Below are 26,283 nucleotides of genomic sequence, written 5' to 3'. Positions count from 1 at the left end.
GCCAAGAACGGAACACAGAGCAAAAGGGGAAGCGTCGTTTTGTAGCAGAAAGGTGTTTACTGCATCTATCAACTGACAAACCTCATAAGAGCATGGAGCACACACAGATCTGGTTATATATCTTCAGGACACATCCGAAGCTCTGTATGCTTCTGGAAGGAAATCTCTGTGATCAAACAACAGTCGTACCTTGGTTTTCGAACAGCTTAGTTCTCAAACATTTTGGCTCCCAAATGCAGCAAACCCAGAAGTGACTGTTTGCGAACTATTTTTGGAAGCCAAACATCTGACGGGGCTTCCGCAGCTTCCGATTGGCTGCAGGAGCTTCCTGCAGCCAATCCGAAGCTGTGCTTTGGTTTCTGAATGTTTCGGAAGTCGAACAGACTTCCAGAACAGATTCCGTTTGACTTCCAAGGTATGACTGTACAGTGGTACCTCTGGTTACGAACGGGATCCATTCCGGAGCCTCGTTCGCAACCTGAGCAGAACGCAACCCGCGTCTGCGCATGCGCAGGTCACAATTCGCTACTTCTGCGCATGACATCATTTTGAGCGCATGCGAGAGTGGCGAAACCTGGAAATAACCTGTTCCGTTACATCCAGGTTGCCATGGGACGCAACCTTAAAACGCTCAACCTGAAGCAAACACAACATGAGGTATGATTGTACAGTGGTACCTCAGGTTAAGTACTTAATTCGTTCCGGAGGTCCGTTCTTAACCTGAAACTGTACTTAACCTGAAGCACCACTTTAGCTAATGGAGCCTCCCGCTGCTGCTGCGCGATTTCTGTTCTCATCCTGAGGCAAAGTTCTTAACCCGAGGTAATATTTCTGGGTTAGCGGAGTCTGTAACCTGAAGCGTATGTAACCCGAGGTACCACTGTATAAGTTTTTGCACATGCTTGAATTTACCCCAGCTGGCAGCCTCCGAGAGAGTCCTCATTTAAGCTTTTCCTCAGTTCCAGGCTCAAAGTTCTGCTCCCTCCTTTTAATCCTGCTAATCACCCTTGCTGACAAATTTAATTGGGTGCACTTAGCAGAGAACGAATTCCACTCAGGCTGAGCTACGCCAACAGTCAACACTAGAAAGGAGAACGGCCCAGGAAATTAAACAGGGGCATGTCAAAAGTTCTGACAACACGGTTGGGGGACAGGGACAAAAGGCATGGCAGTCTCTTCTCCTCCACGGTCTCATTCCCGGGTGCCCCCTGAGCGTTTTATGCACCCAGGATCTGCTTGCTGCTTGCTCCATCATGTGACATTTTTGGGTAGACATTTGAGGGGGGGGGTCCTGGGCTGGACCTCAGCCCCAAATGGCTATCTATACAGCAGAGGAGACATCCAGCGCAGCTTCTTTTTCCTCCCCAGGTGATGACTGGGTTAAACGGTACCACTTTGAAAGCACAAGCTTTCCGCCAGCATCCCACGCTTCCTTCTTCGAAAACAACATCGTTCTTTTGGAACCCCCCCTTCCTCCTCCTCCTCCGGCCTCTGTTTGCGCCCCCGCTTCCCTCCCGGAGGACCAGCTTGCTCTGCTTAATCGCAGCCTTGAATCGGATGGTTTATCACAAGGAAGCGACTCTGAGCTGGCAGCTTGACCATAAAAGGAGAAAGCAACAGAATCGGGCATCCTGGCCTGCAGCTTCTTGACATTTTATTATGGGCTGGTCTCACTGAAGGGTTTCTGCATGTTTCCAGCGCAGTCGGGGAAAGAGAGAGAGAGGACGGCAGGAAGAAGACCGCTTACGGCTGCTGCCATTTGACTACCAACCAGGGATAGATGGACCCGTCAATTTCAGGCCCTATCAGCCTCTCCGATCTTAAGTTTGGTTCTCCACGCTTCCCCAGTTAGCAGCTTTTGCATTTTGTGAAAAGTCGTTACGAAAAATTCATGAGCATTTAGTCAAATTTATCCAAATGTGCAGACGTTTGTAAACAACTTTGTCTCATATACAAATGCATGCAAAGCCATTTTACCAGCCCCAATGCATTTAAATTTTTTTTTTTTGGTACGTTACCTTTGCTAATATATGCATTTTTAGACACACTTCACTGCAGGATGTGCACTTTGTTACATCCCTTACTTGGCCGGAGAGCCACATTAGAACGTTCAGAAAAGTGTCCATTTCGAAGGATAGCTATTTCTTGAGTCCACATATTGTTTTGTGAAGTGCAATTAGGTCAGGTTCACCTTTAAATTGAATTTCTGCCGCATCCTGACTTACCATGTCAACAGTAGGATGGAGAGGGAAGAAGGAAAGGGACAGGAGCACAAGGGAGTCTCCAGGCTCTTTTTGTTTTCAAGTGGGATTCAACCACACAGCAGCATTTCAGGTTGCCCAATAAAAGCTGAGTGGTGCTCTTGAGCAAAAATTCCACTTCCCCTCCCCACCCTCTCCCAAAAATAATTTTTCCCCCAATAAAGAAAGTGATGGGAAAATGCACTAGGAAGCAGGTGGTCGCAACCGTGCGGCACAACGTCATATAATTTTCTTGCAAACAAATCAGAATGAATGCTCCATAGATAGCCAAAGTTGTCTAATCTTCCAAACAACTCTAGGCAAATGAATCAGGATGAGCAGGCCATCACTGTATGAGCCCACCAGTCTGATATTTTTATGGGAGGGAAATACGTCTATACATAAATAAATCTGGAAGGCCATCTGAAATAGTCCTAAAAGCATTGGGCAGTGGCTGGGGCCAGGGTTCAAGGGCGTACCATAAATTTTGGGTTGGGCAATTAAAATCTGTGCTCTTTTGAGCCTGTATGACAAATCCACCTTGTTGTGGTTTGGAAAGTGACAGGTATAGGCATTGCAAAGCATGGCATGGAAACAGAAAGACGTATTAACTCTGTGCAAGCAAATTGGGACGAAGGTTTGTTGTTGCATGACGTCCCCGGAAAGAAATCTGAATAAATAAAGGCCATAGTCTAACTTATGCATAAGCTTTGTGCAGGAGAATCAGGATGAGCCCTGAATAAACAATCTGCCTGGAAGAAAGACAGCCTCTATAAATTCGTCTAATCCCCTCTTAAAGCCGTTTGAATTGTTGGCATTCAAAACATTTTGTGAGAGCAAATCCCATAGTTTAACTACATGCTGGGTGAAGATGTCTGTCCCAAGTCTCCCATCATTCTGCTCCCATTGGATGGTCCCATTGGGTACTGGGATTATGAGAGAGGGAGTTTCTGGAGGTGGTTGGAGGATGGATGGAGGCTAACAGATTGAGGTTGAATCCTGATAAAACAGAAGTACTGCTATTGGGGGACAGGGGGCAGGCAGGTGTGGAGGACTCCCTGGTCCTGAATAGGGTAACTATGCCCCTGAAGGACCAGGTGTGCAGCCCAGGAGTCATTCTGGACTCACAGCTGTCCATGGAGGTGCAGGTCAATTCTGCAACCAGGGAAGCTGTCTACCAGCTCCATTTGGTACGCTGGCTGAGACCCTACCTACCTGCAGACTGTCTTGCCAGAGTGGTGCATGCTCTGGTTATCTCCAGCTTGAACTACTGCAATGCGCTCTATGTGGGGTTACCATTGAAGGTGACCTGGAAACTACAACTAATCCAGAATGCAGCAGCTAGACCGGTGACTGGGAGTGGCCGCCAAGACCATATAACACCGGTCCTAAAGGATCTTCACTGGCTCCCAGTACTAGATTCAGGTAGGTAGCCGTGTTGGTCTGACAACATTTGTAAAAAACATTTAAAAATTGTCCAGTAGCACCTTAGAGACCAACTAAGTTTGTTCTTTGTATGAACTTTCGTGTGTATGCACACTTCTTCAGATATATTTCTACTGGCTCCCAGTACGTTTCTGAGCACAATTCAAAGTGTTGGTGCTGACCTTTAAAACCCTAAACAGCCTCTGCCCAGTATACCCGAAGGAGCGTCTCCACCCCCATCGTTCAGCCCAGACACTGGGGTCCAGCTCTGAGGGCCTTCTGGTGGTTCCCTCACTGTGAGAAATGAGGTTACAGGGAACCAGACAGAGGGCCTTCTTGGTAGTGGCACCCTCCCTGTGGAACGCCATCCCTTCAGATGTCAAGGAGATAAAGAACTATGCAACTTTTAGAAGACATCTGAAGGCAGCCCTGTATCAGGAGGTTTTCAACACTTGGTGTTTTTATTATATTTTTAGATATGCTTTAAGCTGCCCAGAGTGGCTGGGGAAACCCAACCAGTTGGGCGGGGTATAATTATCATCCTCATCATTTCCCTTTCCCTGTCCCTTTTCTCCACACCTAAGATAATTTTAGACACCTCTACCATGTCCATAACCATTGCTCACTCCCCCCCCAAAAAAACTTTAAAAAACCCCCAAGTGATTTCCTCATAAGGCAGCTGTTCTAGACCAGTGGCATAGCATGGGGTGGGTGGGTCACACAGGCCACGCTACGCCACTTCTCCAGACCCTGATCTAAGCATTTCCTGCATTCTACAGCATCCTTTTCTGAGCAGAACTGTACCCAGTATTCCAAATGTGGTCACATCATATAGGTAAAAAGGTAGAGGACACCTGGACGGTTAAGTCCAGTCAAAGGCAACTATGAGGTTATGGCGCTCAATTTGCTTTCAGGTTGAGGGAGCCGGCGTTTGTCCATGTGGCCAGCAGGACTAAACCACTTCTGGCGCAACAGAACACCATGACACAAACCAGAGCACATGGAAACGCCGTTTACCTTCCCGCCACAGCGGTACATACTTATCTACTTGCACTGGTGTGCTTTTGAACTGCTAGGTTGGTAGGAGCTGGGACAGAGCAACGGGAGCTCACCCCGTCACAGGGATTCAAACTGCCGACCTTCCGATCAACAAGTCCAAGTGGCTCAGTGGTTTAGACCACAGCGCCACTTGCATTCCATCATATATTACATCCAGGGAAATAGTCCCCATTTGCCTGGATCCCATCCTTCCTGCAATTTCATATTAAGAACATGCAGATATAGAAAGCTGCCTTATGCTTGTCCAGGTCATTGGTCAATTTAACTTAGTACTGTTTACACTGACTGGCAGCAATGGCTGCCCAGGGTTTCAGGCAGGGGACGTTCCCAATCCTATTTGGAGATGTTGGGGACTGAACCTGGAACATGCAAGGAGGATGATCTACTGTTAAGATACACTCCTCCCCCAACTGCTCTCTGGAGACAAAGAGGCTGCATTCAACCCACAAACTCCAGATACCACTTTAACTAGTAGGAAGTTATATGTTTACTCACGGAGCAGCTACATTTGCCGCGTCTGAACAAAAGGACGTAACTTTAAGCAATGCTTCTGAGCATCATGCTGGAGACTCACACAGCTGTATATTTTTAGCTGCTTAATTAGACTTCTCTGTTTTATACGCATTCGGATCCTTTAAAACCTTCCAGTTGTATATAGCAGTTGTTAGTATATCTTGGCAGTCAATCTATGTGAAGGATAGCAGCCGAAACAAAACAAAAAATTAAACCGAGTGAAAATTACAACCGTAATTCAGACACATGGGTTGGAGCGAGGCAGAGGAAGCAAAACAGCCCCAGTTCGGAAGCTCAAATGTGCTCAACCTGTTTGTCTGTTTTGAAGCGCCCAAATGCTGACAAATGATGAAACAATCCAGATGTAGACAGGGAAAGAAGGGACAAAGCAGAGAGGATGGGGGGGGGAGTGGAAGATGGAGATGGAAAGGCAGAAGCAAAACAGAGACTGCCCATTTTTTGGCAAGCTTATTTCCTCTTGGCCAAATCAAGACCCATTCTAGAGGACCAAGTTTCCCAAACATCCCAAAGATGAAATGCATTTGCTGTTGTGAAAGCTGCCTGCACTCGGAGGTGGGATTGGGGGAGAAATACGGTTTCGATTGCATTTTAATGAGAAATGGCCTAATTTGCACTTCTTGAACCAATACATGAACCGAAACACAGCTCTTCTTTGACATTCACAATTCTCCAGCCAAACAACGTGCATTATATTGGGGGGGGGGGGAGTATGTATAAAAATGCATGGGTTAGTGAAGGTGACACAGAGATGCATTAGGGGAAATTCGCTGCAAAACACACACTCACACCCCCAAGTATCTCAGTTAAAATTGCATGCAATGTCTTCATCAGGAGAAACTTGCGAGAAAACTCTGACTATTTTTCATGAAGATGTTTTCGATTTTTAAAAACAAATTGCACACTGCTGCAGAAATGTGGAGAACTAAATTTAAGGTGGGGGTGGTGGAAATGAGAGAAACTGAAATGGACAGCTTCATCCTTCCCCAGCTGGAGGGGGGAATTACTTGCAGAAATATGTACATTAGTCAAAACAGCATAGGAGAAATTTGCCATTTTTCTAAACTGAAAAAGCCCCATATGCTGTAGCACAGGGAAGGCAACCTAAGTCCCATGCGCCGAATGCGGCCCAATTGCCTTCTAAATCCGGCCCGCAGACAGTCTGGGAATCAGCGTGTTTTTACATGAGTAGAATGTGTGCTTTTATTTAAAATGCATCTCTGGGTTATTTGTGGGGCATAGGAATTTATTCATATTTTTTTTCAAAATATAGTCCGGCCCCCCCACAAGGTCTGAGGGACGGTGGACCGGCCCATGGCTGAAAAAGGTTGCTGACCCCTGTGTGTAGCATTTTCTCGATGGGAAGTGGCTCCACCCCCACCCCACCAATCATTTGGGCTGCCCTTTTCCAAACATTATTCCAGCTCTGCAGCATCCCTTCTGAGATGAGGCCGTATGCAGCGCTCTAAATGTGGCCATGCGATAGATTTGTACAGGAGGGTGGCAACGTTCAACTATATATACTTAGGTGCAATTTGAGTAAAAGGTAAAGGGACCCCTGACCATTAGGTCCAGTCATGACCGACTCTGGGGTTGCGGTGCTCATCTCGCTTTATTGGCCGAGGGAGCCGGCGTACAGCTTCCGGGTCATGACTAAGCCGCTTCTGGTGAACCAGAGCAGCGCATGGAAACGCCGTTTACCTTCCCCCCGGAGCGGTACCTATTTATCTACTTGCACTTTGACGTGCTTTCGAACTGCTAGGTTGGCAGGAGCAGGGACCGAGCAACGGGAGCTCACCCCGTCGCGGGGATTCGAACCGCCGACCTTCTGATCGGCAAGTCCTAGGCTCTGTGGTTTAACCCACAGCGCCACCCGCATCCTGCAGATTGAGTAAAGGGCTCCAAAAGAATTTCTGAAGAGATCCTTACAAAAGATTCGGCTGCATTTTAAATTATAAACCCCTTCGCAGATGAGCACCACCGAAAGGGAAACATTTCTGTATGCACAAAGGCTACAGTCTCATCTGCACCATTTATTTAAAGCAGAATCATACCTGCTTCAAGCAGTTTTATGGCTTCTGCCAAAGCATTCTGGAAACTGAAGTTTGTTAAGTAGGTGCTGAAAGCTGTTTGGAGACCCCCTCTTCCCCTCAAAGAGCTATGGTCCTCAGAGTGGTAAAACAGTCAATCCGTTCCAGTGGAAAAAACAACACAATCCCAACAAAGGATGAATGGCTATTTAAAATAAGAAAATATCTTGAATTGGCAAAACTAACAGAAATAGTAAGAAATCAACCAAGTGAAAAAATCAGGAGAGTATGGTACGTTTTTACAAATTATATGAAGAAGGTCAGCTCCCCAAATTATGGTGATGACCGGCTTAGTCTAGATTAAAACTCCATAGGTAAACAAATTGCATCTCCACAAAGTTCAAAATGCTTACAGATAACCAAAGACATAAGAATATAAGAATTGTAAAGTAGTCGAAGGAAGTCAATCTTTTTTTCTTTTCTTTTTCTCTTTGATATTCTAACTCATGGGTAGGCAAACTAAGGCCCAGGGACCAGATCCGGACCAATCACTGTCTAAATCCAGCCCACGGATGGTCCAGAAATCAGCATGTTTTTGCTATTTATTTTGTGCTTTTGTTTTTGAGACTTTTTCGGTTCATTTGTTTTTGTGACTGTGTGGAACCCAGTTCAGCTACTGATTGATTGATTGTGTGACTGCAGAAATGGATAAAAGCCCCCCATCCAAACAATGACTATCATCAGTGCAGGGAAGAAAAACATTAAATTTTCATTTTTATCACAATACTGTCTTATTTATTTTATAGTACAGCACATTGATCATTGCTTTCATTTTATGGATCAATGGTCTCGTTAGGTAGTGAAATTCATGTTAAATTGCTGTTTTGGGGGTTGTTTTTAAAAGTCTGGAACCGATTAATTCATTTTGCATTACTGTCTATGGGAGAGCACGCCTTGGTTTTGGAATGCTTTGGTTTTGGAACGGACTTTCGGAACAGATTAAGTTTGTGAACCAAGGTACCACTGTATAGCAAGTCTCATTGAAAGCCTTTCTGGCTAAAGGGTAGGAGTGTAAACTCAGTAAATAAAAAAATAAATAAAATAACTTTTGCAATGCATCAGGAAGTCACATAAGGAGGAAACACTCTCTTGGGAACCTCAGCAGCAACCCGGGCGCCAGATGCTACAGTCCCGATAGCTCAAGTTCTGGACTTTGTCATCCCTGCAGCCCAGCACTGGCAGTTCTGACTGGCAGCAGCTGCCTTATATGTTGGGCAGGAGTCTAGAAAGATGAAATTCACAAATGCACCAGAGGCGAGGCCGACAAACGTGAGTATTCTGCAGACTTCTAGCTACTGGGAAAGGCCAGTTCAGTGACAGAGCATCTGGTTAGCATGCAGAAGATTCCAGGTTCAGTCCCCGACACCTTTGGTCTGAAACCCCGGATAATTGCTGCCAGTCAGGGTGGACTATATGGAGCTTGATGGGCCAATGGTCTTGACTCAATATAAGGCAGCATCTGATACTCCCATGTTCCCAGATGGCGGAGCGGCTGCCCCCACCAGTCCACGGGGAGCACCTCTCCATGCCCCTATTTGCCAAAAGTATTTGCAAAGCATTCGACCCTGCCCACACGCCTGGCCCAGACGGGCAAAGGGAGAGGAGCGTTCCCTTTTTGAGTCAGATTGTGGATGGCAGACAGTGCCAAAGGATTCCTAGGAATGTTTTTGCAAGCCCGCCTTGCCCCCAAGTCATGAAGCAAAGACAGGAGCTAGCGCTGGCCCCTTACGGTGCTCTGGGTGCAAAAGGCAAACCTCAGGAACTGGCGCAAGGACTAGGGATAGATGGATCTGGCAATTTCAGTTTCTCCATTTTCCAGTCCTAAATTCAGTTCTCCACATTGCTACACCTGCTTTCAGTTTCTTTTTTTATAAAAAAAAACCTCAGGAAAAATTTTCAGCATTCACGTTTTCTCTAATATTCAGATTTTTGCAAGCAATTTCTGCTAATATAGTGCATTTCCTGGGTTACTATCAATGATACATGCACTTTCCAAGAATATACACATTTTGCTCACTTTACCAGTACAGTCGGACCTTGGAAGCTGAATGGAATCCGTTCCGGAAGTCTATTCGACTTCCAGAACGTTTGAAAACCAAATTGCGGCATCTGATTGGCTGCAGGAAGCTCCTGCAACCAGTCAGAAGCAACGGAAGCCCTGTTGGACGTTCGGGTTCCAAAAGAACGTTCGCAAACCGGAACAATCACTTCCGGATTTGCAGCATTCGGGAGCCAAAACATCCAAGTTCAAGGGCGTTCAGGATCCAAGCTATGACTGTATTGTTTGCTCCAATTGGCAACAGGCTGAGAGAGATCCTTTCCAACTCTGCCACCTCCTGAGATCCCTTTCAATGTGATCATCGGCAGAGGCCCTTCCCCATGTGCTACCTCCAAGGGAGGCCTGGAGGGTGGAAATTTGTGCATGGGCTTTTTAGTGGTGGCTCCCCATTTGTGGATTGCTCTTTCCAGGGAAGCATACCTGCCACCATCATAGTCAGCTTTTAGGGATGAAACTAAGACATTCTTGTCTGTCCAGGCTTTTCCTCCTTAACTTGGAGGAAAACAGGTGTGATTTCTGGCCTGTTTTGTGGCAGTTATCTTTACCCGAGCGCAGGATTTGTCCTTGTTATGGTTGGATGAGCACTTTTTAGGAAATTTGCTGTGCTATATTTTCCTGATGTATTTCGAGGTTCTTTTTTTATTAATGATTGGCAAGCTGTTTCGTATTCCGTGGGCTCGTAAGTCCCTTTGAGCCATCATCTTGCAGAAAGCGAGCAATAAATGCAAATAATCATGGAACCTGGAACTTTCTGAATGTAAGGCATGTTCTCTATGACTACGCTATGGGTCCATTGGTGTCAGAGACCTTATACTACAGCCAGACCACTGCCCCATGTAGCCCAGCGCTGTCTGCTCTGACTGGCAGCGTCTCCCCTAGAGAGAAGGACCTCTAGCGATGCCAAAAACCGAACCCAAGACCCTCTCCGCAGGGGCTCCTCCAAAGTGCTATATCACCCATCATTTTCTTTGGCCTACTTTTGGCCAGAGAAAGTTGGCACAACATTTTCCACGTGGTATTTATTTTTGTGACTCTTAGAAGCAAGTTACCCAGTCTTACCTTGCATCATACTCCTGTAGGCTGTGTCGGCAATGGCATAAATATGTGGGGGCATCTCGTGACGTTTCTTCCCTTTGTACATGTCGATAATCTTCTCTGAATAGATCGGCAGTTGCTTGTATGGGTTTACCACCACACAAAAGAGACCTGAGTAAGTCTGTAAAGGGAGTAAACGTACCAACAATGTGACATGGGTTTTGTTTTTTTAGAAGCTCCATACATTCCCTTACTGGGACGCGGGTGGTCCTATGACCTAAACCACTGAGCCTAGGGCTTGCCGATTGGAAGGTCGGCGGTTTGAATCCCCGTGACGGAGTGAGCTCCCGTTGCTCGGTCCCAGCTCCTGCCAACCTAGCAGTTCGAAAGCACACCAGTGCAAGTAGATAAACAGGTACCGCTCCGGTGGGAAGGTAAATGATGTTTCCATGTGCTGCTCTGGTTTCTCCAGAAGCAGCTTAGTCATGCTGGCCACATGACCCAGAAAAATTGTCTCCGGACAAACACCAGCTCCCTCGGCCACTAAAGTGAGATGAGCGCCGCAACCCCAGAGTCGTTCGCAACTGGACTTAACTGTCAGGGGTCCTTTTACCTTTACCCTTTACATTTCCTTTTCCCCAGAACAGAGCTGCAGTTGTGTGAGGGGAGGTAAAAAATCGCTAGCAACATTCTCAAACAAATTACAGTACTCAGAATCCTTTGGGGGGAAGCCATGACAGTTCTGGGGATATGAAACTGGTCTAAGGTAAGAGTGTGTGGGGTCAACCAAAATGATCAAGAGGATGGAACAAGGCTCCCCTACAAACGAAGGTTGCAGTGTTGGGGACGTTTTAGTTTAGAGGAAAGGTATGTAAGATGTAACATGAAAGCAGACCCTCCAAGTGTCCCTATTTTCCAGGGACATTCCTGGATGTATAGAAGCTGTCCCAGTTTCTGATTTGACCTCAGAATGTTCATTTTTACTTCGGACGTCCCTATTTTCATCGGAGAAATGATGGAGGGTATGGAGTTATGCAACCCCCGAGCCAAGGAGATAGGTAACTCTACAACTTTTAGGAGACATCCGAAGGCAGCCCTGTTTAGGGAAGTTTCTTAATGTTTAATATCTTACTGTGTTTTTATATATGTTGGAAGCCGCCCAGAGTGGCTGCGGCAATCCAGTCAGATGGGAGGGGAAGAAGAAGAAAGAAGAAAGAAGGAAGAAGGAAGAAGGAAGAAGAAAGAAGGAAGAAGAAGAAGAAGAAGAAGAAGAAGAAGAAGAAGAAGAAGAAGAAGAAGAAGAAGTCCCTATTTTCGTCAGAGAAACATTGGAAGGAACGTTATAGAAATTTATAAAATTACGCATGATGCAAAGAAAAGAAAGTTTTCTCTTTCATAACACTAGGACCCAGGGGCATCCAATAATGCAGAAAGTTGGAAGTTTCGGGACAGACAAAAAGTACTTTTTCACACACTTCATAGTTAAACGATGGTGGGGTTGCCATATGCCTGGGAAAACCTGATCATGTCCTCTTTTGGGGAGGCAACATGCCCATCCAGATGGATTTTTACATTTGAAAGGAAATGTCCGTTTTGGGGGGCTCAGGCTCGGCCTGCGCAGCCGCACCTACATCCACATGCCTTTTTCCACAGCTCAAGCTAGCAGCAGCTGGGGCTGTCCTATTTTTTGCTCTTCAAGATAGGGCAACCCTATTTATGGAACTCTCACCTGCAGGAGGCAACAAGGGCCACGAACCTGGCTGACTTTTAAAAAGGATTGGACAAATTTGCAGAGAATAAGCAATCGGTGGCTGGTAGCCAGTTTGGCTAAACTTTGCCTCGACCAACAGAGGTGTGATGCTTCTGAATAGCAGTTGTTGAAAACCACAGGAGGGGAGACTTCATCTTGTGTTCGAATCCTGCATGTGGGTTTCCCACGGACATCTGCTTGGCCAGTGTGGGAACAAGATGCTGGAACAAATGGGCCATTGGCCTGATCCAGGAGACCTCTCCATGTGTGTGTATTTGACTGAGTTGACAGCCATATTGTCGCAGTTCAGTCAGCAAAGGACTCTTGCAGGAGGAAGCTGAATAAACCTCTTTCATTTTTTTCGCAGCAATTATGCACAGCGGCAAACAACTTGATACCTCCACCTACAAGATATATGGGTAGCCAAGCAGTGGCCCCTCCAAAAGTTCTTGGGCTCGAACTCCCAGCAACTCCAGCCAGCAGTGTCAATGGTCAGGGATGATGGGAACCGTAGCCTAACAATATCTTGAGTGCACAGGTTAGCCAACAATGCTGAAGAACATAACAAAGGCCTGTCCCGTTCCCCTCGATGGCCAACCATTCAAGCAGAATGTGAAGGCCACAGTTCTCTTTTCCCATGGCTCCGTTTAGACATCACGGCTAGCCTTGCCCTCTGTAAATTTGTCTGATCCCCCTACTAATACGGGCTGCCGCCATCACTATTTCTTGTGGCAGTGAGTTCCATAGTTCAACTACATGAAGCGGTGTCCGTCCTGAATTTCCTATCGTTCAACTTCGTTGGAGGAGCCCAGTGGGTTCCAGGGAGGGAGTTCAATCATGTCTTTCTCCCACAGTAGAATTTTACCATCACACATGTCAGGAACAACACAGGCCTGTGTCTCAGCGTGGGGTGCTTAAGATCATTGCCAACAGTAAGAGCACGGATACTGTTCTAGGATAACCATGCAGGTTTTTTATTATGCACTACTTCACACATTTTTTCCAGGGGTGACCCCTGCCATTTCTTCCTTCCCCCCCCCCCCCCGCCATCTTCCTCCCTTCTCCCTCTCTTCTTCCCCAAGCATGTGTGCAAAATTAGGGATCAAGGCACCTGGTTCAGGCACCCACCGATGGCATTTCTGCAACAACTCCAATTCTCTCCACCGCCACCCCCAGTTTTCTAATCTCTTATTAAAGCTCCCAAGTATGTAATTATACAAAAACCATTCGAGGCTGACCTTTTAAATCAACTCACTATGTCCTTCAGCACAGATTTGAAGCCTGGGGTTTCCCTTTCTTGACCATATTAGGAGACGGCCCAAACTTTTCACACAAACTAAACACTTTATATGGCATGAAAGCAAATGCAGAAATATCTGTTGGCAGCGCTGAGGACCAGAAAAGCTCAGATGCCCTGGGCTGAACTGCATAGGTTCAGTAAGTCCGTAGCAACTCATTCTTCAGGGCTCTGTTTTGGCTCTGAAGGGGGGTTTGTTTTTTCTTCTTCTCCAGAAGAGCAGAGTACATCCTACCTTCAAGGGCTGTGAGCCTACGCTGGGCCTGTTTACTGAATCAATCCAGCCTGGGCAATTGTCACAGCTAAATTCAGAATGGCAGGTGATGAGGGCTTTAGCTCGCCTTACTTGCAAGCATCCCAGAAATATCTTGCTGGCTGCTCCGACCACACTAGACAGACCTCTTGGTCCAATCCACAGGGGGATGATCCTCAGGACCCTTCCAGCTCTACAATTCTGTGATGGTTGGATACTCCTATTCTATGTGTACATTCTATGTGTATAATAATAAATTATTAGACAGCATCTTAAAAAGCAGAGACATCACCTTGCCAACAAAGGTCCGTATAGTTAAAGTTATGGTTTTCCCAGTGGTGATGTATGGAAGTGAGAGCTGGACCATAAAGAAGGCTGATCACCAAATAATTGATGCTTTTGAATTATGGTGCTGGAGGAGATTCTTGACAGTCCCATGGACTGCAAGAAGATCAAACCTCTCCATTCTGAAGGAAATCAGCCCTGAGTGCTCACTGGAAGGACAGATCCAGAAGCTGAGGCTCCAATACTTTGGCCACCTCATGAGAAGAGAAGACTCCCTGGAAAAGACCCTGATGTTGGGAAAGATGGAGGGCACAAGGAGAAGGGATGACAAGAGGACGAGATGGCTGGACAGTGTTCTCGAAGCTATGAACTTGAGTTTGACTAAACTGCGGGAGGCAGTGGAAGACAGGCGTGCCTGGCGTGCTCTGGTCCATGGGGTCACGAAGAGTCGGACACGACTAAACGACTCAACAACAACAAATTGTTATTATTATTGCACAGCCTCAGTCTGGCCTCAGGCAGTTTTAGCACTGAAACATACTTGTTTGCCCTGCCTGGTGACCTTAACAGGGAGAGAGACAGGGTTGCACAGTGGCTGTTAACACTACTGAACATTGCAGGTTTTGAATGTTGTTTGTGTGTTTGTTTGTTTGTTTGTGTGTGTGTGTGTGTGTGTGTGTGTGTGTGTGTGTAATTTAACTGCTTTGCTGTTTGCCGCCCGGAGGAAGGGCATGATAGGTGTTTAATAAATAAATAAAACAAAACCCAGCAGCTCCCAGTCACCAACTGAAAGGCAAAAGCCTTTGGATCCAATTCAGGGTGCTCACTTTAGTATTTAGAGCCCTATACGACTCAGGCACCAAATATGTGAAACAGCACTCCTTTCTCTACAGACCCTCTTGGTTGCTAATGCTGGTCAAGAGGTACTTCCACCGGCCTCCGAAACTCAGAGTAGGGTGGCCTGGGAAAAGTTAATTCTCTGTGGCAGCCCTTAAGATATGACAGCCATCTTCAAATACCTCAAGAGCCGTCACACAGAAGAGGGGGAAAGTTTTGTTTTCTCCTTCTCTGAAGGGTAGGGCTCGAACCAATGACTTCAAATTATGAGGAAGGCGATTCCGACTCAACATCAGGAATAACTTTCTGACAGTAAGAACTGTCCGACAGTGGAACTATCTCCCTCAGGAGGTTGTGGGCTCTCCTTCCTTGGAGGTCTCCAAGCAGAGGTTGGGTGGCCATCTGTCATGGATGCTTTGGTTTAAATTCCTGCATTGCAGGGGGCTGGACTGGATAACCCTTGGGATCCCTTCAAACCCTACGAACCCTAAGGCCTTCTCGGTGGTGGCACCCGCCCTGTGGAACGCCCTCCCACCAGATGTCAAAGAGAACAACAACTACCAAACAACTACAAGATGGGTGACACCTGGCTTGAGAGCAGTACATGTGAAAAGGATCTAGGAGTCTTGGTTGACCACAAACTTGACATGAGCCAACAGTGTGACGCGGCAGCTAAAAAAGCCAATGCAATTCTGGGCTGCATCAATAGGAGTATAGCATCTAGATCAAGGGAAGTAATAGTGCCACTGTATTCTGCTCTGGTCAGACCTCACCTGGAGTACTGTGTCCAGTTCTGGGCACCACAGTTCAAGAAGGACACTGACAAACTGGAACGTGTCCAGAGGAGGGCAACCAAAATGGTCAAAGGCCTGGAAACGATGCCTTATGAGGAACGGCTAAGGGAGCTGGGCATGTTTAGCCTGGAGAAGAGGAGGTTAAGGGGTGATATGATAGCCATGTTCAAATATATAAAAGGATGTCACATAGAGGAGGGAGAAAGGTTGTTTTCTGCTGCTCCAGAGAAGCGGACACAGAGCAATGGTTCCAAACTACAAGAAAGAAGATTCCACCTAAACATTAGGAAGAACTTCCTGACAGTAAGAGCTGTTCGACAGTGGAATTTGCTGCCAAGGAGTGTGGTGGAGTCTCCTTCTTTGGAGGTCTTTAAGCAGAGGCTTGACAACCATATGTCAGGAGTGCTCTGATGGTGTTTCCTGCTTGGCAGGGGGTTGGACTCGATGGCCCTTATGGTCTCTTCCAACTCTATGATTCTATGATTCTATGATTAAACTTTTAGAAGACATCTGAAGGCAGCCCTGTTTAGGGAAGCTTTTAATGTTTGATGTATGACTGTATTTTAATATTTGGTTGGAAGCTGCCCAGAGTGGCTGGGGAAGCCCAGCCAGATGGCCGGGGTATAAATAATAAATTATCATTATTATTACGATTCTGGGATTCTATTATTGTAAGCTTTGGGTTCCCTCCCCAGAGAAGTCTTCCTGGCACCTTCACTACACATCTTCTGGCGACTGGGTGAAGACACACCTCTTTTTGACACTTGAGATCTGTATTTTCAGGACCCACCTCACCGTTATGATTTAAAGCTGTTTTAAACTGCTTTAGATAACGTGTTGTGATGTTGTGACCTGCCTCAGGGTGAGTGACAAATTGCCACCACAATAGGTGGCGCATGGATCAAACCCAGACTTACGTAAATGAGGCCAGAGAAGTATCTCTCTCTGAGGTTGTGCAGGACGGAGGCTTCGTTGAGGCAGGTCAGCTCAGCCATGTCTTCCACTTTGGAGAACTTGGGGGGGTTCATCTTCTGAATATCATCCTTGCTGCAAGTCACCTTCTTCCCATTCTCCGCTAGCTCCACCAGAACCTCGTCCCCTTTCTCCTCCTTGATGCTCGCCGCCTCAAACCCATGCTTCTCGGATGGGATCCACACGAGCTTTTTGGCCGACCAGTCCGCCTGCGCCACCGTGCTGTTGAGGACGTTCTTGTCCACAAAGAGGAACTTCTCGTCATCGCTCAGCTGGCCTTTCTGTGCCATTTTGACTTAATGGGCACCTGAGAGAAATAAGAAATAGTTAAAAAAAAAAGTTTTAAAATTATTATTATTATTATTATTATTAATTGAATTTATATACAGTGGTACCTCAGGTTAAGTACTTAATTTAGGTACTTAAATCGTTCCGGAGGTCCGTTCTTAACCTGAAACTGTTCTTAACCTGAAGCACCACTTTAGCTAATGGGGCCTCCCGCTGCTGCCACGCCGCCGGAGCCCGATTTCTGTTCTTATCCTGAAGCAAAGTTCTTAACCTGAAGCACTATTTCTGGGTTAGCGGAGTGTGCAACCTGAAGCGTATGTAGCCTGAAGCGTATGTAACCCGAGGTACCACTGTACCTCAGGGGTCTCAGGGCAGTTCACAGAATAAAATCAAGATATAAAACCACAAAATACATAATGAAAAGAAAAACGACAACCCAATAGAACCCCCCGCAAAAAATTTTTTTTAAAGGGCATAGGATGTAAATCGGATCAACCAAAGGCCTGGTTAAAAAGGAATGTTTTTGCCTGGGGCCTAAAGGTGTATAATGAAGGCACCAGGTGAACTTCCCTGGGGAGAGCATTTCACAGACAGGGAGCCAATGCAGAAAAGGCCCCGTTCTCGTGTTGCCACCCTCTGGACCTCTCGAGGAGGAGACACATGAAGGAGGACCTCAGAAGATGATCTCAAGGGCTGGGTAGGTTCATATGGGAAGAGGCGGTCCTTGAGGTATGGCGGCCCTGAGCCGTTTAAGGCTTTATAGGTCAAAACCAGCACTTTGAATTGGGCCCGGAAACTAAGTGGTAGCCAGTGCAGTCGGACCAGGATCGGTGCAATATGCTCAAACCGTCTTGCTCCGTCAACAAAAAATAATTTTGCACAACTTAGTTCACCAACCTGACACACCCTCTAGGTGCTTATGACTACAACTCCCATACTGTAGCTGGGATGGCTCAATCGGCAGAGCATGGGTCTCTTAATCTCAGGGTCGTGGGTTTGAGCCCTGTGTTGGGCAAAAGATTCCTGCATTACGGGGGGGGGGGGTTGGTCTAGATAACTCTGGTGGTCCCTTCCAATTCTATAATATTCTTCTTTTATGTTTATTAAGTGTTTGGGGGGAAACCTGATAAACTTTTCAGCCCATCGGGACTGAAAACAATCACAATGAACTATGGAGGAGCATTAAGCTATTTTACATGGAATAGCCTACCTATTTCAAACCATTCAATCTCTCCAAAGGTTTCTGTGTATTTGTGAGTTTGGTCCTCCCTGTACAAGAGGAAAAGGTTGCCAAGAGGCAACAGAAGGATAATGGGTCGAATTTCTCTTTGGCGGCACGTAAATGAGACGTCTGCTTTTCTGCTAGTCCAACAGTTCAAACACCGGCAGGCCCATCTTAAGTCTTTATGAGATACCCGCTTCTTTTTGAGATAGCAACACATTGTTGAGAGGGAGGGTGTCTTGCGCGATGTGGCCTTCACAGCCACAAGCGCCGCTTCAGCATATTTTGAAATTTATTTGCTTTATTAATTAAATCTGCAGCCTGCGCTTGGGGTTTTCTCTTTTGAAAGTAGGACCTACGCCACACAAACTGTCGCTGAACAAAGGGGGGGGGGGCGAAAGAGATCGCCCGACCGCCTTCCTTTTAAGCTGACGGAGCTTCAAAGGCAAACCCAGATCCCCGTAACTAAAGAGTCCAAGTCGTTTGCAAAGCTCTCTGGATCTGTTTGCAAGAGGTCCACGTAGGCTACCATATATGGGCATGTTCTGCTCATTACTAGCCGATCGGCCAAAAAAGAAAAAAAGGAAATCCAACGATAACAAGTTCAAAACAAATACCTTTTAGGGAATAACGAAGTCCTTTGCCATGTCGGACAATTAAAAAAATGGTACCGTTTGTGTCTGAGACAGCGTGGCTGATGAGCCTAATCAGACAAGTCGATATTTTGAGGAGGACGGGACCTGAGGGGGCCACCGTCAAGAAGACACTGGGAATTAACACGTCTCTCAAAACCTCGACTTGTTTGGTGCCGAGTTAGTGAAAAAGAGGCATTTTTCGGATGGATGGTTTTTGCCCTCAGAGTTTTTTGAGCTTCTTTTCTCTCACAGATCTGTCCTCCCTTGCAGGGTGGGTGTTGCCAGCCGCTTCAAGCAAGCACCCACAGGTGGGGGGCTCTCCTGAGGCAAATTTGCATATGCTATGGTATGCTAATTTGCCTCTGGGCAAATTAAGATGGCAGGCAGCTGGGGTTTTGCCAGCTTTGCAAGTGCGCCCGGATGCCCTGTAAACAAAGTAATAAAAAAGAGAGAGTTTTTACAAAAGAGAGGGGAAAGAGGAGAACATGCCTCTGAGGTACTCCCTGACAATGCTCCTGCTCTGAGGCACTGTTTAATAAAGGGCACATCGGCCATTATGCAACGTATTTAAAGGACTATCCTTGCATTTGAATAGTTATGGTTTCCTCAGCTCAAAGGATCCCGGGAACTGTAGTTTGTTGTGGGTGCTGAGAGTTGATCGGAGGCCCCATTCCACACACGTCCCAGCTACAAAATCCACAGTGTTTTCACAATTAATCCCTCTTCGAGGGGAACCCAGGGAACTGTAGCACTGTGGGAGGAATAGAAATCTCCCAAAAATTCTCAGCGCCCTTAACAAACTACAGCTCCCAGGTTTCTTTGTGGGAAGCCATGACGGTTAAAGGGGCATCACAGAGCTTCAAATGTTTCGTGTGGATGTGGCAGAGGATTACACAAAATGAATCTTTTAGGTGTGCTTCAGGTGCTACACTTTTCAAGTGCTCAACCTAAAAAAAAATTACCGTAATGAATGATGGAGAAAAACACACACCAGTTTGTTTCCGGCCCAATCCAAGGTGCTCACATTAGTGTTTAAAGCCCCAAGCAGCTCAGGCCCTGAATACCTGAAAGACATACCCTCCAACATTTCTCTGATGAAAATAGGGACGTCCCATTCCCTAATGATAATTTATACCCTGCACATCTTAATGGGTTGCCCCAAGCCACTCTGGGCAGCTTCAAACATATGTAAAGCATAAAACATAAACAACAACAACAACAACTTCCTTATACAGGGCTGCCTTCAGACGGCTCGGGGGTCGTATAACTCCACACCCTCCAACATTTCTCCAATGAAAATAGGGATGTCCTAAGGAAAAGCGGGACATTTTAGGATCAAATCAGAAACCGGGACGGCTTCTCTAAATCAGGGACGTCCCTGGAAAATAGGGATACTTGGAGGGTCTGCCTAAAAGACCACCTCCTTCCCTACAGACACCTGAAATGTATATTTTTAAGACCCACCCTAGTCCGATTGTAAATGACTTTATCTGATTTCAATCTTGCATTTTTACATTGCTGTAACCTGACTGTGGAGGAGGACGATGATGATGATGATGATGATGATGACAAGAATATAGCCACAGAGCTAAGAGGAAGACCAGAGTTCAAATCCCCACTCGGCCATGAAGCTCCCTGGGTGACCAGTCACCGTGCCTCGCAGCCTGTCCTGCCTGACAGGGTTGTTGTCGGAGGGGGAGAATCACATAGGCCATCTTGAGCAAAAGGAGAGCTATCAATGCTGTAAATATATAACAAAGAGTGGCTGCAGCTTCTTGTCAATGGGGACCTCAGCTGCAAGCCCTGCTGTGGCCATGTAACAGCATGTGGAAATGCTCTTGTGTCGAGCGCATAAAAGGCTTGTGAGCATCATCTGCTACGACCCCAAAGGCTGTTGCTTTCCTTTACTGCCATCTACTGACTTTCCCCTTCCTTTGATTTGAAGCTTTAAGACTTTCCTTTGCCTTATTTGTCCTTCTGAGGATGAAACAAAACAAACCAGTAACCAAATGTCACCAGAAAAAAAAGGACGCCCTTGGAGCTGCTTCAGCTCCTTCTGGACAGATCTGACTTTTTAACCTTTTAAAAACCAAAAGGAAAAAGAGAAAAAAAACAGGTTTTTGCTTGACTATAACCACCTCTCCTGTAAGGTAGGGCCTTAACACGCATGACAACGAAGGGATGGGGTGAAGGGGGGGGGGAGAAAGAAAGCCAATTCAGTTTACGTTTAAAGGCGACCTTGACAAATGCACATTTTCCTAAACCAAATGCAAACCGAGGGACTGCCACCAACCAAAACCCTCACCCTTCTGAGTTTTGCAGTGCAGTCTTCCAACCAAGCAGTGTTAGGATAAAGTATGCACATATTAGTGAATATTATGTGTATATTTGTCAACGCTGCATGCAAGAAATGTGTTTATTCTGAAAAATCAGCACTAAAACGCTGAGGATTTTTATTTTTATTTTTTTTTGGCTGCAAAGTGTTGCAGAGGCACAGAGAACTGAATTTAGGGGGGAAACGAGAAACTAAGAAAACTGAAAACTGATAGATACTCTCATGGCTGCCAACAGCCTTTCCCAACTTGTTGCCTGCCAGATTTTATTGGACTCCAACTCCCACCAGTCCCTGCCTTCATGTCCGATGGTTAAGGAGGCTGGGAGTTGTAGTCCAACAACCTCTGGAGAACGACAGGTCAAGGAAAAGCTGGTATTTATGCCGCAATCCAAGATCAAACGAGTAGATGGCTTGAGTACAGTTGCACCAAGATCTCCGATTCATTAGGGGAATTTGAACCATCTGTGGGACTCATTCATCACTGTAATAACTAGCAACAAATCCTTTCTCATGTCAGTAGCTTGTTAAAAGGCAATTTGCCAAGATGAAAAATGTCAAAATTCAGTTACCTGCCACGAATGATTTCTCAGCATATATTTTCTTTTTAAGAAAGCTGCAGCTGAATCTCTGCTTCTTAAAGCCTCGTATAACATAATTAACTCTGCAAAGATTTTCATTCTTAACCTTGTCCCTATACATGAAAGACACATTTTACACACCTTGCCTCTGAGTGGTTTGGGTAAGAAAAAATACTTAGCCATTTAAGAATATTACAGCGTTCCTCCTTACAAATTGCATTTAAAAAACAGACAAAACCCATCCTAAAAAAAAGCAGTAGCAAATCTCCAGGAAGCTCAGCACACTGAGCACACCCACCTGCTAAAGAAAGTTCTATATGCCAAGCCATGGCGGTTTCTACATCTGCCCCAAAGGAAACTTCCTAACTGCATCTTACAAAGAGGAGCAATTAATTTCAGGCTGATAGCAGGGCTCGCTTTGAACTCACAGCAGCGCTGTCTTAAGCAGGAGAATTCATTTGCTGTCAAAAAGAGTACTTACAGGGGTCCAATTGGGAAAGCAGAAAATGTCTTGGGAGAGTCCGGAACTGATACTGCTAACAGCTGGGGCAGACCAAGGCTGCTCTCCTTTTGCAACCTCCCTATATAGAGGCGGACTGACTCCCATGGGGAGGGTCCCCAGAGACCGCCCCCTGCTGGAAAACCCTGACATTACCTGGGGGGGCTAACAAATAAAGAAACTGTCTACACATTCTCAGGTTCAGTTTTAAGCTGTGGCCAAAACAGATCTCACTACCACCTCCCGATAAATTGGGGTTTCTGTCTTTTGTTCGTCATGGCTTGCGGGAGAAGTTTGTGTGATGTCTCAGAAATTATCAGACTCCTCTCTCATGCTCACTTTTTAATAAGCCATTTCCCAGAAATAATGGAGGGGGGTTATTTGGTCTGCAAAGCAGCAGTATGACCCTTCTTAACCCCTTCTCGATTTCTCATGTCTCTGGGTTTACAGCAAAAGTGGGAGAGGGAGAAAGAAAAAGAGAAGCATCAGTTAGGAAGGATTAAGAGTGGAGACTCCCAAATTTTCCCCCTTGCCATAAATACAGCGTTATCTCTCATCAGCCTTTTGATGTCCGGCTCAAAACATAAGAGCAAAGTATGTTCATTTCCATGAGAAGGGTCTCTTCCCTGGAAGTGGGAGGGGGAGACGAAAGTCCCTCTTCCCAAGCCAAGCCAAGCCCTGGAAGGAGAGGTCTCCCCACATCTCCCACGTGTTTATGTAACATTTGGGAACCTTGGGCCATTTTAAGCCCGGCCTGTCTCTGGGGAGAGAAAGGGTCGTTTTTTTCCCAGCTCCTGCCCCAACCAGCTCTCCGCCGAAGCGGCTGTTTTGCAGGGAATCCCAGCCTCCTGAGAAAGTACTGCACATAATTTATATATATAAATACCTCCCTCTGTCCTTAAATGGGAAAAGATAACTGTTAAATGGCTTGTGGCATTGGAGCGTGGGGAGGGGGGAAGCAGGGGGGAAAGAGGGAGGGAGGGAGGATGGAATGGGTGCTTCTGGTGTTGTGGAAAGAAGAAGAGGCAGGCAGGACCAGCTGGCAGAGAAGGAATGAAGGACAGAGGTGCCTGCAGCCAGCTTTGGGGAGGGAGGAATCTGGTCCTCATCAAGGCCGGCAGAAGTTTCAAAACAAAACAAAATTCTATGCATTCAGACTTCCAAATTCTCTCTCTCTCTCTCTCTCTCTCTCTCTGCATCTCCCTTGCCTGGGCCAGGGCTTCTCGGACATCCCAAAAAGGGAACGCGAGGATCCTCCAGGAATTCCCATCAACATACCGGATACAAAATGCCCCACATGCAGCAGCAGCAGCCTAAATATGGAGCCCCATGTCAAAAGAAGAGGACCGATGGACCGGGGTGGGCGGGCAAGGAAACGCAAAGAGCTTTGCAGGAACCAAAGGTGGAGGAGTTCTTGAGACGCAGCAAGGCTTGCTAACTTCTGCAGGAAGGTGCCGTGGACCACCAGGCCAGGACTGCGTCTGCACTGAGCAGAAACAGTTCCTGAGTTTTCACAGCAAAGGATCTTTCCCAAGTCCTACCTGTAGGTAATCCCTTGGTCCATCTGGGACAAGTCACTTGATCTATACTCACCTGGTCCCAAAGAAACACAACCGTCACCCTTCTCTTCCCCTTTTTGACCCTGACCTTCCTCTCAACATCACCACAGTGATCTTTTATTTAATAGCACAGCAATGTTATCGATAACCGCCGTGGTCCTATGCCTTTGCTTTTCTGTTAATGCCTTTGCAATATGTTTGTTTTGAAACTCTTCACAAAAATTATTTTGGAAAGAGTCCATCTAGCTCAGTACTGTCCACACGGACTGGCAGCAGCTCTCCAGGCAGAGAATCTTAGCCTCAGCAGGAGAGATCAGGGAATGAAATTGGTACCTTTGGCATGCAAAGCAGGAGCTCTGACACTCCCTCCCAAAACAAAGGAAGATTCTAGTCTTCCTTGTGCAGACTTAAATAGAGTTAAATAGGAATATAGCAGGAGCTATCTTTCATCAAGTTGGAACTTGGAGTCAAAGAGTTGTATAGTTGGAAGGGAACCCCGAGGGTCATCTAGTCCAATCCCCTGCAAGGCAGGAATCACGACTAAAGAATCCATGACACATAGCCATCCAACCTCTGCTTAAAAACCGCCAAGGGAGGAGAGTCCACCACCTCCTGTGAAACGGCGCTTACAGTCAGAAAGATGTTTAGTTGTAATCTCCTTTCTCCTTTCTTGCAACTTGAATCCATTGTTTTTCGGGTCCTACCCTGGTCCAGAGAGACCAGGGTTATGTAGACCTGGATTGGCAGTATGGTGCCTAGAGACACCACAGGTGTTCCCAGGGCCCCTTCCCCTCTACACATACACACGCTGAAATTAGGCATGGGATGAAAGCCTTCCATTGTCTCCAACTCAAGGCTTTTCTCAAGCCTAACAGATGCGGAGAGGTGAGACTGGCCTTCCTGCAATTCTCGCATTTCGCCTATGCTTTCCAAGTAGCTCATTCCCCCTCCCAACCTTAGGGTTTTGAAAACCACTTTTTCTAAACTCAATAGCTGGCCAGGGATGGAGTGTGAGCATGTACATGCTGCACATGAACGATGCCCATAACACTCCCCTTTGGTTTTCAGGTGTGTTCACGGGCCCCGCAAAAGGTTGAAGACCCCTAGTCCACACTGACCCACTTCAAGCCTCCGGGTTTTCCGACTGAGGTTTTTCCCTGGAGATGCCAGGGAGCATCTGGAGCCGATGTTCCCTGCTACTGAGCTATGGGCCATTCCGTTCCGTGGTGCTACCCTCAACGATGGCTAATGGAAGGTCCTTCCCAAGGCCAGAGAACTCTGCTGTCCTAGTCTTCTCTTCCTAAAAGATACCAGGTGTTTGGAGGTGATGGACATCACTGCTAAGACACACTGCCAGGAAGGATGTACGAAACTGGGCTGGGTGGAATCATACAGGAATATGCAGGTGGCTCATATGGGAATCGAACCCGTGACCTTGGGGTTATCAGCACCACGCTTTCACCAACTGAGCTAACAGGCTCCACACTGCATCTTCTGAAGCAGTTTTGGATGTCACAAAAGCCCAGAACTGCAAAGAGAAACGAGCGACTCAAAAAACAACAACAACCCTCCATTTATGCAAACTAGGAGAAAGCACCTTCTGGCCAAGTTTTCAAGTTATTGCTTTGTAAAGCTGAATGCCCCCTGCGAAAAAGCACGCAACCCGACTGTAGCAACCACCTAAAAAAAAAAGGCTGTGTGGTGCTCTCCCTGGAAGAGTTATAAAGCTTGTTTCATAACTATCTGCACCTCTCAATGGTCGTAGCTTAAAAAGGAGTGGAAATTCTTTCCCATTCTTTGCGTTCACGTACATCCAGAGGCTGCTGGCAGACAAGTGCGCCTAACAGAACAAAGAGTGGCAAATGATTTATAGGGCGATATGGAGCTGAGCTGGAAAGCTTGAGGACGATTCATTGCAGGGCAGGGGCTGAGGGCATGCAGGTCCACAATGAAAGAGAAGCGGAACGCAAGTGCGCTAAATAAAAAACAAGGCGTCCAGCCGTGGCCTGGAAGCAGAGCTCACTTACCTACGTGTGGACCGTCTAGTTGATGCTGGAGTCTACGGGACTAGGAAGGCTTCAAGTTTAAGTCGGGCAGCTTAGGGAGATGGCGAGCTGTGCCATCAGAGCAGAACACCAAGCAGAGCCGAGTAGCAATTGCCAAGGTCAAGCGATTCCGCCCTCAGATGCCAGCTCTGTTCAGATGAGCAGCTGAAAAGTGTGGCTGGGCGATTTGAAAGCATCACGTGTCAATGCTTTACTGAGCCTTGCCGAAATCTCTCAGAAGAGGGCCTCTCGCTGCTGGCATCAGAGGGGAAACCCCTTGCCCAGTTCTACAGACAAGATGGTGCAGAGAACAGGCTGGTGGTGTTCCTCCTCACCAGGTCTGCACAGACCCTAGATGGTGGGTGGGCAAGTACTAGGGGCTTCTGTAGACCAGTGTTCTTCAACAGATGCTGTTCGACTAAACCAGGCATAGGCAAACTCTGGCCCTCCAGATGTTTGGGACTATAATTCCCATCATCCCTAGCTAACAGGACC

General features: G+C 46.6%; 1 protein-coding gene across 4 annotated transcripts in view; it reads right to left on the bottom strand.

The window, feature by feature from the left end:
- The window catches only part of MYH11 (myosin heavy chain 11), a 99,281-nt gene extending 73,495 nt beyond the window's left edge, over window positions 1-25,786 (bottom strand). For 3 of the 4 annotated variants that reach the window (XM_079953655.1, XM_079953657.1, XM_079953658.1), the window contains exons 1-3: window positions 22,167-22,288; window positions 16,573-16,934; window positions 10,464-10,620 (exon numbers count right to left, since the gene is read on the bottom strand). In XM_079953655.1, the coding sequence (XP_079809781.1) occupies window positions 10,464-10,620; window positions 16,573-16,917 (502 nt within the window). In that variant the 5' untranslated portion in view covers window positions 16,918-16,934; window positions 22,167-22,288. Of the gene's footprint in view, window positions 1-10,463; window positions 10,621-16,572; window positions 16,935-22,166; window positions 22,289-25,770 lie in introns of those variants that run through there. The other variant, XM_079953656.1, reaches the window with a different exon arrangement.
- Between the last annotated feature and the right edge of the window lie 497 nt (window positions 25,787-26,283).

This window comes from Podarcis cretensis (assembly GCF_951804945.1).
Source record: "Podarcis cretensis genome assembly, chromosome: 14".
Classification (NCBI taxonomy): domain Eukaryota; kingdom Metazoa; phylum Chordata; class Lepidosauria; order Squamata; family Lacertidae; genus Podarcis; species Podarcis cretensis.
The sequence above is the reverse complement of the archived record's forward strand: the minus strand, read 5'-3'. Positions and strand labels throughout refer to the sequence as shown.